The sequence below is a fragment of the Perognathus longimembris genome, chromosome 23, assembly GCF_023159225.1.
Source record: "Perognathus longimembris pacificus isolate PPM17 chromosome 23, ASM2315922v1, whole genome shotgun sequence".
NCBI lineage: Eukaryota > Metazoa > Chordata > Mammalia > Rodentia > Heteromyidae > Perognathus > Perognathus longimembris.
This window is the reverse complement of record NC_063183.1, coordinates 7,543,807-7,559,414: the sequence shown is the minus strand read 5'-3', so window position 1 is coordinate 7,559,414 and position 15,608 is coordinate 7,543,807. Positions and strand designations below refer to the sequence as shown.

The 15,608-nt window shown below is 46.6% G+C and overlaps 1 protein-coding gene and 1 long non-coding RNA gene across 4 annotated transcripts in view; one reads left to right on the top strand and one right to left on the bottom strand.

Annotated features, from left to right (window-relative positions):
• The first annotated feature begins 922 nt into the window (after positions 1–922).
• Positions 923–15,608, top strand: part of Acsm5 (acyl-CoA synthetase medium chain family member 5) — an 18,038-nt gene continuing 3,352 nt past the window's right edge. Inside the window, exons 1-13 of one of the 3 annotated variants that reach the window (XM_048332731.1) lie at positions 923–1,048; positions 3,096–3,315; positions 5,938–6,148; positions 6,490–6,697; positions 7,408–7,551; positions 8,635–8,788; positions 9,351–9,430; positions 11,100–11,223; positions 12,173–12,253; positions 12,334–12,435; positions 14,716–14,843; positions 14,968–15,085; positions 15,122–15,312. In XM_048332731.1, the coding sequence (XP_048188688.1) occupies positions 3,115–3,315; positions 5,938–6,148; positions 6,490–6,697; positions 7,408–7,551; positions 8,635–8,788; positions 9,351–9,430; positions 11,100–11,223; positions 12,173–12,253; positions 12,334–12,435; positions 14,716–14,843; positions 14,968–15,085; positions 15,122–15,157 (1,587 nt within the window). In that variant the 5' untranslated portion in view covers positions 923–1,048; positions 3,096–3,114 and the 3' untranslated portion in view covers positions 15,158–15,312. Of the gene's footprint in view, positions 1,049–3,095; positions 3,316–3,790; positions 3,830–3,918; positions 4,084–5,937; positions 6,149–6,489; positions 6,698–7,407; positions 7,552–8,634; positions 8,789–9,350; positions 9,431–11,099; positions 11,224–12,172; positions 12,254–12,333; positions 12,436–14,715; positions 14,844–14,967; positions 15,086–15,121; positions 15,313–15,608 lie in introns of those variants that run through there. The other 2 variants (XM_048332728.1, XM_048332730.1) reach the window with 2 other exon arrangements.
• LOC125340859 overlaps positions 12,453–15,608 on the bottom strand; it is a 13,007-nt gene continuing 9,851 nt past the window's right edge. The window contains exon 3 of the long non-coding RNA XR_007208829.1: positions 12,453–12,827. This is a non-coding gene — a long non-coding RNA (uncharacterized LOC125340859). The remainder of the gene's footprint in view (positions 12,828–15,608) is intronic.

The following is a 15,608-nucleotide window of genomic DNA, read 5'->3' as shown; positions in this document are numbered from 1 at the left end:
TACTGTTGTCCTGACTTCAGCCTTGACTCAGCAATGGGAAGCTGTAGAAAGCTTTTCGTTCCCATCTCAAATGCTTTATTTAGATGGTGCACAATGGCTATAGTTATAATTATTTCTAGTAAACTTACAGAGTGGCACTGCCAGAACCACCATTTACACAAAGAACACTTTCATCTCCTCAAAGACACCCTGTGACCTTCCAAGGTCACTCTGGGCTCACCAGCAACCATTTGTCCACTTTTATATAGCAGAAGAATTCTGAGCAGGAAATGGACAAGATCTTCCTCCTATTGGTTTCACTGTTATATTCTTCCTGTTAGGTCAGAATGAAGCACCCACTCTCATCTACACTTCCAGCATACCCTTTCGTCCGCTGGGAGCTGGGGTACCTGGCACAAGAACCGGGTTTTAATCTTACATGCTCTGTGAGCTAAGGAAAAGCCTGGCAAGATGCCTGGCACCAGAGACTCATGCCTGCAACCTTAGCTACTCAGAAGGTTGAGATCTGAGAAAAGCCAGCCTGGGCAGGAAAGTGTGTGAGACATTTATCTCCAATGAACCAGAAAAAAACAAACAAGCAAACAGAAGTGGAGCTGTAGCTCATGTGATAGATAGAGTGAGTGAAAAAGCTCAGGGACAGTACCCAGGTCCTGAGTGCAAGTCCCAGTGCTAGCATGAAACACAGGAAAGAAGGAAGGCAGAGAGGGAAGGAGGGAGGGAGAAAGAAGGAAAGAAAGAGGAAGGAAGGAGAAAGAGAAAGAAAGAAGGAAGGGAGGAAAGAGAGAGAGAAAGAAAGGAAAAAGGGAGGGAGGGAGGAAGGGAAAGGAAAGAAGAGAGAAGACAAGAAGGAAGGCGCTGGGCATGCTGCCACTCTTGCTCACGCGAGAGTTCCCTGGCCTCTGCCTCTTGGCACTGGTCAGGGCCGAAGTTTCCTGCGAGAGATAGAATCAACAACTTCCCCTCCTCAGTGTCCTGAGGAGACCTAGACTGCTCTTGTGCTGAAGCAGAAGACAGATGCCTTTTTACATTTCCTGGGTCTAAGAACAAGGTAATTGGGCAAAAAAAGAAAGACAGAAAGATAGGTGCCACTGGCTAGGAGGGCCAGGGTGTGGAATGGTCCTGGGTCCCTGGGAGACAAAGAGAAAAAGGTCTGGGGACTCCTGTTCACAGCTGTCAGAGATCCAGAGGTGAAAGGACAAGGCAAAGGCTCAGGCAGAGTTTAGGGGAGATGAGGAGTAGAGAGAGGAGTCGGGGGAGGGAGACCACAGCCAAAGCCAGGACCTAGACATGTCTGGGAGATGAAACACGGAAGTCGCTTCCCCCTGCCATAGGCCTTCCTGTGTCTATTAGCAAACTAGAGAAAATAGCATGAGTGGTCCTATACCTTTAATGAAATCATGTTTATACCATGTTTTCCGCATGCTGGTTACCCGGTAACCCTTCAGAAAAACGGAGTTGTGACTGTTTTTTTTCTCATTATTACCACTGCATTTTTGTTGTTGTTGCAACTGAGAAGAATTTGGCAAAGGGAGCTCTACTTCGGGGCAGCTCCTAGACCTTGAACTTGATGAAGGTTTAGGCTAATATAAACAGTCTTATGGCACAGATAGAGGTTGGGGGCTGGGGCTCTGTGCAAATTCTGCTTCTGGTCCCAAGGTCACAACTCCGAGCAGCAAGATACCAATAGGTATCTATCAGCAATAGGTCCAACTTGACACGTGATCATCTTGTTTCAAGAACTTAGTGAGGAAAAAAAAAAACAATGCCCAGTTGTTTCTTTCATCGCTTCTTTTCATACGGAGTCCATGCTGAAATGATAATACTGGTTCAGTAAGATGTGTGGTTATCATTAAAGTCAACCATTGCTTCTTGCGTTTTTCTGCATGAAGACAGGAGAAAATTCTAAGTTGCCTGTAGAGCTCACATTTGATTCCTCTGGACAGGGCTGCCCAAGGACTTTGTCCCTCTTATGCTAGGCCAGTTCAGAATTGACCAAAATTGTTCAGGAAAATTGTTTAGCAGAAAGAATGTTGAGTGTCGCCAACAGACACAAATGGTGTTTTGGAGGTGGCAGATATTTAATTACCCTGATCCTGTCGTGACACATTAATACATGTGCCAAAATGTCACACTGCCTTCCCCCTCCCCCAAAATAAATACAATTTCCATGGGCCAATTAAAGAATCAAATAAGTATTTTACTTTACTTTTCTTGAAATAATGAACATGTCTTTTACTCACATGAAAGCATAAAACCAAACATAGAAATGACTAAATTCTCAGAAAAAAAAATTGAATCCAGTCAATTGGAAATGCTTAAATAACAAACTCTACCATCAACTAACATGGATTCTCTTCCCTGAGATTTATTGTATGTGACAATGGCACATGACAGGCCTGTTGCCTGAAACAGGCACACTCAATCCCACATCATTTGACTTGTTCCCCTTTCCTTTAAAACTAATTGTTAGCATAAGTTAATGCATCACTATGATGTTTATACATATGCACATAATGTACTTGGGTTAAATTCACTCTTTCCATATTACTCTTGCTTTAACCTGACTTTCCTCCCCCTACTTTTAAATAGTTTCATTATGGTAGGTAGATGATAGACATATACATACATACATACATACAAATATAATGTAGTTGTACCATATCCATCTCTCATTCTCTCTTGTCCCCCTTTCCAGTTTCTCCCATAACCTATAACAATCATATTTAATTTTTTTCTTCTCTTCTTTTTTTAAAATTTTGACTGAGAACAGAACTCAAACTCAGTACCTGACACTTTCAGTCACTGGCTGGTGTTCTACCATCTGAGCCACATAACAAGATTAGTGATGCTAGAGGGATTGCCTCCCAAGGGCGAAGCTCTGAGCGCTGGACTCTAACTTAGTGGTCTCAGGTCCACACAGGGGTACCCAGGCAGGGAGCATCAGGAGGTCTGGACCTCAGGCCCAGAGACAGGAGTGAACCAGCAGAGCTGAGTCCACTGGGTTCCAGGCACCTTGGGGGCTTCTTCTCACCCCCCTCCCACTCCCCCAAACCCAGCCTTCCAGATAACAGCCTCTCTTCTCTCTTTGGTGACAGGCCACAGGCAGCGAGCTCCATGAAGCTGTGGTTGAAAAGTCTGGCCCTACGGGCACTGAGGAGCCCCCGGGGTATCTGCGGGGTTCACGGGCAGCCCCCATCCCCACCTGCCCCCGAGATCACGGCCACCTGGGAGGCCATCAGCCTGGGGAGGCAGCCTGTGCCTGAGTACTTCAACTTCGCTCATGATGTGCTGGATACGTGGAGTCGGCTGGAAAAGGTGACATCCGGCCTGCCCAGCCCAGGCACCAAAGGCTGCCCTCAGCTGCCACAGAGAGACTGGAGACTAGAGGCAACTTATCTGAGCCAGGCACTGGTGGCTCAGATAATCCTAGCCACTCCAGAGGCTTGAGATCTGAGGATCACAGTTGGAAGCTAGCCTGGGCAGGAAAGTTTGTGAGATTCTTATTTCCTATTAATCACCATCCATTTCCTATTCGCCTCGCATCTGCCATGTGGAACCGTGAGAGATGGGTGGGTGTACAACTGGGGTTCGTGTGGTAGAGTGCTAGCCTTGAGCAAAAAAACAAAACAAAACAAAACAAACAAACAAAAACAGCTCAGGGATAGCGCCTAGGCCCTGAGTCCAAGCCCTACGACTGGCACACACAGACAAAACAACTTATTTGAGCATTTTCACCTGGGAACTTTTCATGTTAGCATTTAAGACTTGCAGGGGGGAGGGGAGCTAGGATCTAGTGCTAGGAGCCATGAGTATCTTCCAAGATTGCGAGGTGTCTCTTGATCTGAGCCCCAACCTCATCACAAAACGGCAAAGCCCTCTCTTCATTCCCTCTCAACCCATCTGATTAAATATAGGGGTGGGGGGGAACAGCTTGCTGCTATCCTGTTTGCACTGCTTTTGTGGCTCTCACACACTTCACTTCTAAACAAGGAGAGCACAGAACCAAGAGCAAATCTTCACAGATCACAGTGGATAGACAGGCTGGCACCAAGCCAGCTAAGTCTGATTTCACCACGTCTCTGTGTAGGTTTTGTTATTTTCCCTTTAACTATGCCTGGTGTGTGTGTGTGTGTGTGTGTGTGTGTGTGTGTGTGTGTGTGTGTGTTTGTGTGCGCACGTGTGCATGAATATGTGTTTGCACGTATATGTGTGTGTTGTATTCATGTGACACGATAGTCCTCTTTCATTGACAATAAGGGAATGGGAAGTCTTATTTCAAACACACTTATTTATGTCAACTTCAGGATAACCTTGTTTAAAGGGTTGTCTCCCATTGCCAATAGGTACAGTAATAACCTACTGCGAATGAATATTTGGCCAAGCCAATGCAGCTCATGTGAGTAGGAAGAAGACTTAAAGCAACTTGACAACATACTTGGACATGTGTCCCAAGATCTCAGTTTTCCCACCTGTAAAATGGGCAATCTAGCATCTGCCGTGAGGAACTGTGAGCAATGGGTGGAAGTATGTGTGAGAGGTAGAGTCGGGATGCTCTGTTCTTCAACTATCTACAAAAGCTAAGTTCTTTGTAGCACTAAGAATGGAAGCCAAAGACTTCAGATGCACTAGGCCAGCTCAAAAGGAAATGTCAGTACCAGCAAGATGTACCACTAAGCTACATTCTTGGGGCCTGTCTGTGTAGACTAAGCCAGCCTTCACCTCCTGGTCCTTCTGCTTTACCCTCCCAAGTGCATGAACCACCACACTAGGTCTATTGGGCACTTTCAGAAGACTTCTCCTCATCAGCAAAAAAGGGATGGGGTAACAATTGTCACTATTTTTTTTTTCTGCTTCAGAAAAGAATCAATGACAGCAACAACCCCAGAAAAGTTATGAGTCATTTTGTTGGTTTTGTTGGTTTTCTGGGGGTCTGTTTTTTTAACTCTGGAAATTACCCAGTCTGTAACCTAGAAGTGTTTAATTAGCAGAACTGGTAGGATCTCAGTAAGTTCAAGGAGCTTGGAGATACATTAACTTCTTAGTTTCAATGCCTAGTTCCAAGGTACCTCATACCTTGGAAAGCAGCACCCCTCATTCCTTCCCACTGAAACTGGTGTCCACCCAAGGGGCATGAGGGGGATGGGGCCTTTCCAAAGTTTTATTTTCAGACAGTTATGATCTGACACTGACCCCATTTATAAGTTAGATAGACAGTGGCCTAACTCAGAACTGAACCAGTAAGTAACCAAGTACCCCCCCCCAAGTCATTTCCCTGGGGGCCAATGTTTCAAAAGCAACATTTTTTTTTGCATGTGCCAGTACTGGGGCTTGAACTCAGGGCCTAGATGCTGGGCCTTCACTGTTGTGCTCAAGTTTGGAGCTCTACCACTTGAGCCACAGTCCCACTTCCAACTTTTTGTTGGTTAATTGGAGGTAAGAGTCTCATGGAGTTGTCTGAAAGGCCTGGCTTTGAGCCATGATCCTCAGATCTCAGCTTCCTGAATAGCTAAGACGACAATTGTGAACCACCATGCATGAACCCAGCATGCAAAAAACCAAAAACATTTTAAGTCAGTGTTTTAGCTTTGGGGTGCTGCATGATTGGGGTGCTGCATGAGCTAATGGATTGGACAAACAACAGACTAACAGTGACCTGTAAAAATAGATTTATGTTTGCTTAAGAGAACTGGAAGGAGAGTATATAGGAAACGTATCAAAGTAACTAGTTGCTTAGGCAAGCCTAGAGAAGAGGGGGTAGACAGGCTCAGAGCTCAAGTCTTAATGAGCAACTTTCCATATCATCCTCATTTTCAAACTGCGCATTTACAAAAATATATTAACTATCGTGGAAAAAAAGTATTTTAAAAACAAGCAAGCAAAAAAAAAAAATCCTCCACCAATGGCTTCTATTTCTTTTCTGCCCATCCCTCTCTCTAGGCTGGGCACCGGCCCTCGAACCCAGCTTTCTGGTGGGTAGGCGGCACGGGAAAAGAGATCAAGTGGAGTTTTGAAGAGCTGGGCAAGCACTCCAGGCAGGCAGCCAATGTTCTGGAGAGCGCCTGCGGCCTGCAGCCCGGGGACAGGGTGATGGTGGTGCTGCCTCGGCTCCCAGAGTGGTGGCTGGTCAGCGTGGCTTGCATGCGGGCAGGTCAGTAAGCGAAGGCCAGGGCTCCTGCTCAGGGAGCTGGGCAATTTCCATGAGGTTTAGGAGACGAAGCAAAGATGAACCCTAGAGGCTGTTCTTCTCTTCGTCCCTTTTGCGCAGAACTCACAAGTCTGTTTGTATATCAAGGGGCCCATCAGTGAGGGAACAGACAGAACCAGCCCCCCCCCCCACTCCCCAGGGCATGAGGATTAAATTAAACAGAGCCTGGGAAGTTCTTAATGCATGTCAATTCTTCCCAGGTATTTTCTCGATTTCACGAGCGATGCATCTTTCAGCTGCAGCCGTCCAGCTCTCCCCAGATCCCATGTCTGCGTTCTCCTCAGGTGTCATCATGATCCCCGGCGTCTCTCAGCTGACGGAGAAGGACCTCAAGTACCGACTGCAGGCATCCGGGGCCAAGTCCATCATCACCAGCGATGCCCTGGTTCCCCAGGTCGATGCCATCTCTAGTGACTGCCCTTCCCTCCAAACCAAGCTGCTGGTGTCAGATGGTGGCCGTCCAGGATGGATGAACTTCAGGGAACTCCAGCGGTGAGCTGAAGGTCTCCAGGACAGTCACAAGGAAATAGAAGCCAGGGCCTCTTCCCCTTTAAGGATGGGCCGTGCAGTGCATTGTGGGAAATGGTAGAGGGAGAGGAATGCCTGTGGGAGCCAGGCTGGCCTGAGTCACCATGCTGGGGACCCTCCATGCTCAGGGTCATTCATTCAGTCAAGGTTGGTTGTGTCGCTCACTTCTGGGCATCCCTCTGGCCTCCATAATGGTAGCCTTTGTTATTATGGGTCTTGCTTTGCTTTGTTTTGTTTTTTTTTTTCCAGTCCTGGGGCTTGAGCTCTGGGCCTAGTCTTCTTTTGCTCAAGGCTAGAGCTCTACCACTTGAGCCACAGCTCCACTGCTGGCTTTTTCTGAGTAGTTTATTGGAGATACATATCTCACGAACTTTCCTGCCCAGGCTGGCTTCAAACTGCAATCCTCAGATCTCAGCCTCCTGAGTAGCTAAAGATTACAGGTGTGAGTCATGATGACTATTAGCCAGGGTATGTGAGATGACCTATAGGAGGCATTTACTGCATAGAGAAACTCCTCCCCGCCCCCCCCCCCCCCGACATCTCAGGCAGGCTATTTGTTGAAACAGCAGACGCTTTGTTGGTATAAATATCACTGGTACTATTCACTGGCTTTGCTACTAAGAGTTACTACCAGCTCATTTGTTGTTGTTTTGTTTTGTTTTTGCGTTTTCCAGAGAGGCGTCTTCAGAGCACAACTGTGTGAGGACCAAGAGCCAAGATCCCCTGTCCATTTACTTTACCAGTGGAACTACAGGGAACCCCAAGATGGTGGAGCATTCCCACAGCAGCTACGGGCTGGGCTTTGTGGCCAGTGGAAGGTAGTGGGGACACTGTCCGGGAAGGAGGTGAACTTCGAGTACAGCAGTAAAGAAGGAATGAACTGGCTGGGTGCTGGTAGCTCACACCTGTAATCCTAGCTACTCAGGAGGCTGAGATGAGGACCACGGTTCAAAGCCCACCGGGGAAAGAAAGTCCATGAGACTCATATCCAGTTAATCACCAGAAAACTGGAAATGGAGCTGTGGCTCAAAATGGTAGAGTGGGGCTGGGAATATGGCCTAGTGGCAAGAGTGCTTGCCTCGTATACATGAGGCCCTGGGTTCGATTCCTCAGCACCACATATATAGAAAACGGCCAGAAGTGGCGCTGTGGCTCAAGTGGTAGAGTGCTAGCCTTGAGCAAAAAGAAGCCAGGGACAGTGCGCAGGCCCTGAGTCCAAGCCCCAGGAGTGGCAAAAAAAAAAAAAAAGAAATGATATGTATCAAAATGGTAGAGTGCTAGCTATGAGTGAAAAGGCCCAGGAACAGCACCCAGGCAAAGAGTTCAAGCCCCATGACTGACCCCTCCCCCCCAAAAAAATGAAAAAAGGAATGAACTAATGGTACACACACACATACACTTCTTCTAGAGAATCATGCTGAATGACAAAAACCAATCCCAAAAAGCTAGGCACTGTCTGCATATAACCATTTATACATTGTTTTTGTTATTACTATACATTTTTATTTGCTTTTTATTATCTTTAAATAACTGTACAAAAGGGTTTCAATTCAACATATCAATTCATGAGTATAACTCATCCTGATCAATATCACCCCCCTCATCTTTCTCCCCCATCTTTCCCAACCCTGACAAGTTGCCTACTTCCAGTTTCACACATGTACCTTGATTACAATGACAATTCGCCCACCTTCCTTCTCTCTATTTGTCTGTTCCTCCTCTGTTTAAACCATTCTTAAGTGTATGCTCCAGTATCCTTTCATGACTATTCTCACTATTCTATAACCATTACCATGAGTACTCAGTGTGTTCAGGGTTGGAGGTAAGGATACAGATCATATGATCGTCCTTAAAGTTACGGGTGTTCCTTTCTCTCATTTCTTTTTTTCTTTTTTTGGCAGGCGATGGGCAGCCTTGACCGAATCATCCATCTTCTGGAACACAACTGACACTGGTTGGGTGAAGGCAGCCTGGACTTTCTTCTCTGCCTGGTCCAATGGATCTTGTATTTTTGTTCATGAGCTCCCCCAAGTAGATGCCAAACTTATCCTGAATGTAAGAGACTGAAACACCTCTCTCAGGGTGGGTGTGAATGAGATGAGCAGAGCAGAGACTCCAAGGCGGCTGGAATTGGTGACCCTTAACTCCCTACAGACCCACACCAACCCAAAAGGCACCCAGAGGGTCCCATCATCTAGTTCCTGCCTCACATCTGATTTGTAGATTTCACAATCGATTGATCATCTACTTTTGGCCAGAGGTTCAGTCCCTCGCTGTGTGCATTCACCCAGAGAATCAGTGTCCTCACAATATAGGCACTTGCCGCCTCCCAGAGTGAGTGGAGGGGTGGGGGTCAAGAGCATCTGAGACAGGAGCCACAAGTGAGAGTATCACCTCCACCCCACACTGTGGCTGCAGGGACTAACAGTGGTGTGGCAAGGGAGGGGACCCCACAGGGGCATGAATATACCAGGAGATGGAGGTCACTGGGCGCCATCTTGGAGGCTGGGTACCATGCCTCATCTTCCACTTCCCTACTTTGAAGATGAGATCCTAGGGACTCTCTCCATGAGGTACCATCCAGAGGCTCTAAGTAAAGTTCTTATGTTGTGTGTAGACTCTCTCCAGGTTCCCGGTAACTTCACTCTGCTGTGTCCCTACCCTCTTCCGGCTGCTTGTTCAGGAGGATCTGACCAGGTACTGCTCATCTGTTTTGTGCCTTGAGAGCTTAAGTGTGTAACTCTCTGCTCACAGAATCCACATGCAGACCCACTCTCTCATTACTACTTGATATCCCTGCCTCTGCCTCTGTATTCCTATGCTGTGAGTGTGTGTGTGTGTGTGTGCACGCGCACGCGCGTGCGCACACCAGTCCTGGGGCTTGAATTCAAGGCCTCAGCTCTGTCCCTGAGCTTCTTTTGCTCAAGGCTAATGCTCTACCACTTAAGCCACATCTCTACTTCTGGCTTCTTTGGGTGATTAATTGGACATAAGAATCTCATGGACTTTCCTGCCCCAGTTGGTGTTGAACCATGATCCTCAAATCTCAGCCTCCTGAGTAGCTAGGATGACAGGCGTGAGCCATTGTCACCTGGTTTGTCTCTGTATTCTTATGCTTTTCTTTCTCTGCCCAACCCCCTCCATCTTTATGTCTGTCTGTCTGTCTGGTGTCTCTCACACATGCACACAAGAACACACATAGACTTGTAGACACCCCTCAAAGATGGTTTTCTGGCCCCTAAGAATTTTTGTTTTAATTGAATAGATTTTATTTAAGGCCATCTGAAATGTCAACACTTGAACTGGGCTTTCTCCCGGCCCCACACCTCTACCACATCTAGAGAAGAAGACATTGTCTTCTGCTAGCTGCTCAGGTACTGGAACGATTCCCAACATGGCACAGGAATCTAGTGACCTTTTCTGTCCTTGCCCAAAGCACGGGGAGTTGTCCTCATACACCTCATCCTCTCTATCGCTCTTTGACCATGAGGTGACTTTTTGAATGGGGGGCTTTTCACAGAAGATACGGGATTAAACTACTCTATGGGAATGAATTCCATTCATCTGCCTTTCTGCAACCGTCTCTGAATTTGATCCCAAGGAACAGAAAAATGATTAAAAGTAAATTTGCCCTCATGGACTTTTTTTTCTTTTCCACTTTGAATAATTGGTCACCCCAAAAGTTCAGCAAAATAATTTGAATAGTTTGTCAAGCCAAAGTAGTTTTACTACTTATGTAATATCAGTAGGAATTTGTGTGTTGATGGAGGGAACAATTTGTTAGAATCAGGAGATTTTTAAAAGGCTAATCTAATCTTTTTTTCTTCACCAGTCCTGGGCCTTGAACTCAGGGCCTGGGCACTGTCCCTGGCTTCTTTTTGCTCAAGGCTAGCACACTGCCACTTGAGCCACAGTGCCAATTTCCAGCTTTTCTGTGTATGTGGTGCTGAGGAATCGAACCCAGGGCTTCATGCATGCAAGGCAAGCACTATACCACTAAGCCACACTCCCAGCCTTCTTTTGGTATTTTTAAATCATCTTTTTTTTTCAATCAGATCATGAACTCCACCAATTTATCATCAATCAATTAGTTTCCAGATAAATTATTTGGACTTATTCACCTGGAACTTACCAGGTCAGACCAAAAGGAACATGAGGTTCCGTTTTATTCCAGACTCTGACAGGGCTGGTTATTTTTACAAACCATCTGGTGGGTTCTCAAGGATAGTGCCTGCAAAGTCAGAGGAGGAGGGGCTCAGGGAAGACTGGGAAACAGGAAGTTCATCCTCTGCTCTTTGAGGGCCTGCTGCCCAGTGAGTGGGGTGGGGCCCTTACTAGGGTGGTCTTGTCTTCTCACCTGAGAAAGGTATCAGTTCCCCAGCCTGAGGCACTGCCTGACGGGAGGAGAAGCCCTCAACCCTGACGTGAGGGAACGGTGGAAGAGCCAGACGGGCCTGGAGCTGCATGAAGGCTACGGGCAGTCGGAAACTGTGAGTGCTGTGCCCAGGGCCACCACACCTGAGCCCACCACCCCACAGAGAGGGTCACTGCCCCCCCCACCCCATGCCCTGATGGCACCTCCACCTTTCTGACTGTCCTGTCCCGATACTTGTGAAGGACCTCCCAGCCCCAAAGCGGAACACAGATAACGAAACTCCATTAATGCGTCTTCCTTTCAGCTTCAAAGTAGTTCAGTTACCAGTGCCAGTGGCTCACATCTATAATCCAAGCCACTCAGAAGGCTGATCTGAGGATCACAGTTCAGGGCCAGCCCGGGCAGGAAAGTCCATGAGACTCTTCTGCAATTAACCATCAGAAAACTGGGAGTGGTGCTGTGGCTCAAGTCAGGGTCAGCCTTGAGTGAAAAAGCTCAGGGACAGTGCCCAGGCCTAGAGTTCAAGCCCTATGACCAACAACAACAAAGCAGTTAGTAATTTTACAATCACATCATGGCTGGCAAAGCAGCTGTCCTGGCTAATAAGGCTGTTTTCCTCCACCAGAACAACACAGATCTGTTCCTAGTAGAACCCCAAATCTTAAGCATTGTCCCTTATAGCTGTCTGAGCAAAGGTGTGGGGTCAGCTAAGTCTTCTGGCTTAGTGATATGTCCAGCTTATTATGTGAAAGTCCCCATTAGAGTGCTTATAAATGTTTACTGACTGTGGGAAGCAGAGAAGAAGCAAGCCCAAGAAGGAAGAGGAAGGGAGGAAAGGAAATGGGAAATGAAAGGAGGAAAGGGAGGGAGGAAGGAAGAAAGGAAGGAAGGAAGGACAAACATGGGGAAGTAGAAGAGAGAGAAAGAATGAACAAAAGAAAGAAAATAAGAAAGCCAAGAGAAAGGAAGAGAAGGGGAGTAAAGAGAAAGCCTCCGATTGCAAGTGAGGGAAAGGAGTGGACCAGGAAACCAGCTTCTCCTAATTGGTACCCATTTCTCTCCAGGTTGTAATCTGTGCCAACCAAAAAGGCATGACAATCAAGTCTGGATCCATGGGGAAAGCATTTCCGCCTTACGACGTGCAGGTAGGAGGCTGTGGGTGCGTGCTATGGGTGCGCACAGGCATGGCTAGTGGCTCTGATGCCATCCTTGATCTGTTCCTCAGATTGTGGACAATCAGGGCAAAGTCCTACCTCCGGGAGAAGAAGGGAATGTTGCTGTCCACATCAAACCCACCAGGCCATTCTGTTTCTTCCGCTGCTATGTGGTAAGTGGTAAAGAACAGCCAGTCTCATGGCCCTTCCTGGACACCAAGCCATGGTATGCAAAGGTCTATGTGTGTAGCCCATTCAATGACTGCATGAGGTAGGCTGGCATTATTATTGGTAAGGTGCTACTACTGATCAATGATTAGAAACTGTTACTAATGCTTTCATCCTGCCTCAGCCTCGTTAGCCCCCAATTTCAGGTGGTGCAGATTTACTCCCCAAGTAAGAAACACTGATTTGTAGAAACTCCGTATCATGCATGTAGTAATCTGTCAGTCAGCCAAACTATTTGGAAATAGCTGATAAAAACCAGCCATTTGGTTTCGAAATGGTGTATTTTAGCAGTTTTGTGTGATTACAGAGAACTAATCTTTTATTTAAATTCACATACCTATGAGAATCACCCCCCAACAGCAACACAGAAATCACTATTATTTAAAAAGTTCGTGTATTTAGCCAAATGCTGGTGGCTCATGCCTAGAACACTAGCTACTCGGAAGACTGAGATCTGAGAACTCCAGTTCAAAGCCAGCTAAAGCAGGAAAGCCCATGAGACTCTCATCTCCAATTCACCACCAAAAAGCTGGCAGTGGAACTGTAGCTCAAGTGGTAGAGTGCTAGCCTTGAAGAAAAAAGCTCAAGAACAGTGCCCAGGCCCTGAGTTCATGCCCCATGACCAGCACCAACAATAAATAAATAAATGTCTTTCTTTCTAATAATATAAGCAATAATTGACCTAACTCTAGGTATATAGCAGAACTCGTAGAATTCCCATCAGACCCTTTTGGGGGTCTGATTATTCCATCAAGCAGGTACTAAAATAATTTGTGAAGTTATTTCCCTGGAGGATGATTTGTACAAGGATTGTGGGATGTAGGAAAGTTAACAGAGCCATCTGCAGAAGATGGGTGGTAAGGAGGCCTGAGAATTTAAACACGTGTGGTGCCCCACCCCTCTCCCTGACAATAAGCAGACATATTTCACATTCACGTTCAGGAATTTCCAAAATAGCTCAAACCACACTGCCAGTTAAATCAATATACCCATGCCAATTTTATATCCAACATAAGGACAGGTGTCCTCTCTTAGAGAGATGAACTGGCAAATGCATGGATGTTGACTGAAGCATTCTCTGCAGACAGCCCAGAAAGGCAGGTGTTTTCGTACCTTGTAGAGAGGGCACCTCCCTCAAGTTTTCCATATTCTTGGTCTTTGGCTTCTTGTTCAAACACAGTTTTGGAATCGATGTGTCAAATCCCAGAAGAATTTTTTTTCACATTTCAATAGGAGCTCTACTGCATCTATAAGTCAACTTGGACAGAATCGGCTTTTCTATTCCTTCTCTCTTTCCACTTATTTCTGTATTTGTTAATATTCTAACAGTGGCATGTCAGATTCATGGGTACAGATTTTTGTGTTTGATATACTGCTAGGCACTAAAAGTTGACCTTCCCTTCCCCCCCCAAAAAAATGTATTTTTTGAATGGAAAGACAATTTCCTGACAATAAATCACACCCCTGCTAGGTCAACGATTTTTGACAAATCTCTATACCACCATTAAGATAGGGAACATTGCTGTCAGCCCAGACCCACGAGTTTCTGAAGCCAATTCCACTACCACAGACCCCCTCCCCAAACCAACTGATAATACTGTCCCACCATATAGTGATTCACTTTCTTCCAAAAAAGAACTTCATGTAAATGAACACAAATATCCACTTTCCCATGCACGAACTTGCCAGTCATCTGGATTGGGGTGTCTTTTTTATTTATTTATTTATTTTTATTATAAAGATGATGCGCAGAGCAGTTACAGTTATGTAAAGTGAGGTAATGAGTACATTTCTTTTTTGGACAATGCCACCCCTTATCTCGTTCTTTCCCCATCTTGAACATTTTGAGCATCACTGTTTGACTTTTGGGGTTTTTTGTTTGTTTCCTCTATCCTTGCCTGCCACCAATAGGCCTTTCAGTAACCCTCAATTTCTACCTTCTACGGTCAGTGCCTTCTTTCTATCCAGAGACAGCGCCTCCCCCTGCTCCCCCAACCCTACATCTGCATTCAGCCTTCCTTCCTAGGAGTCCTTCTAAGGAAGGGCGTGGGTGGCTACCCTGATTCCTTCTGTCATTTCCCTTCTCATTAAGCACTATGGCTGCCCGCTCAGGGGGGAAGACATCCTGTTGCTGCCTCCCTAGCCTCCTGAGTGGCATTCCCTAAGCAGTGACTGGCCCACAGCTGTTCCTAGCTGTTCCTTCTCAGGCTTTCCGTGTCTTGCAGGACAATCCTGAGAAGACAGCCGCATCAGAACAGGGAGACTTTTACATCACGGGGGACCGAGCCTGCATGGACAAGGATGGCTACTTTTGGTTTCTGGGGAGGAGTGACGATGTGATCAACTCCTCAAGGTGGAGTTCTCGCGCTCTTCTTCCCTCCTCCCGTTGAAGTTCTATGGGTGGGGGAAAGTGGGGGGGAGGGCGTGCAGGGACGGAAGAAAGACACCTGAAAAAAAAATCTGGTTTTCTTTTCCAGCTACCGGATCGGGCCCGTTGAGGTAGAGAGTGCCCTTGCTGAGCATCCAGCTGTCCTGGAGTCAGCTGTGGTCAGCAGCCCAGACCCCATCCGGGGAGAGGTAACCTGTCCAGCCAGGAGCTATGCCTGTTAGCAACCAACAGATCTCAGAGGAAGCTCCAGAGTGCCCAGATGCCTCGCTCTTCTCTAGTTCCACCAAGTTGAACTGCCAACAAGGAACACATATTCCTTTTTGTTACACTCTATCGCCTGCCTTGCATGCCTCTCTTAGAGGCAGGCAATGGAAAAAATAACAAACTTTAACTCATGATCCTCATGAGGCTGCCCAGTGGGCAGGAGACCTTGGTGGCAGACACAGGTGTGGATATAGACACAGATGCAGATGCTCTGTCATCTATTCTGTCCAGTCAAAGTCTTTTCTAGATACAGAGAGCTCACTAGTCATGGTCACTCATGTGTCTAACTGAGCAGGGACAGTTAACTTGGAGAAATGACCCAATATGTGCCCACTGCCCTAAAATGACCTGGAAATACCAGGGAAGAAAGGGGACCCAATGTAACACACCATGCTTTTGTAGGAGATATTTCAGAGGAGGAGACAGAAGAGGAAGATCTGCTTCTTGAGGGCCTTCTATGTTTTT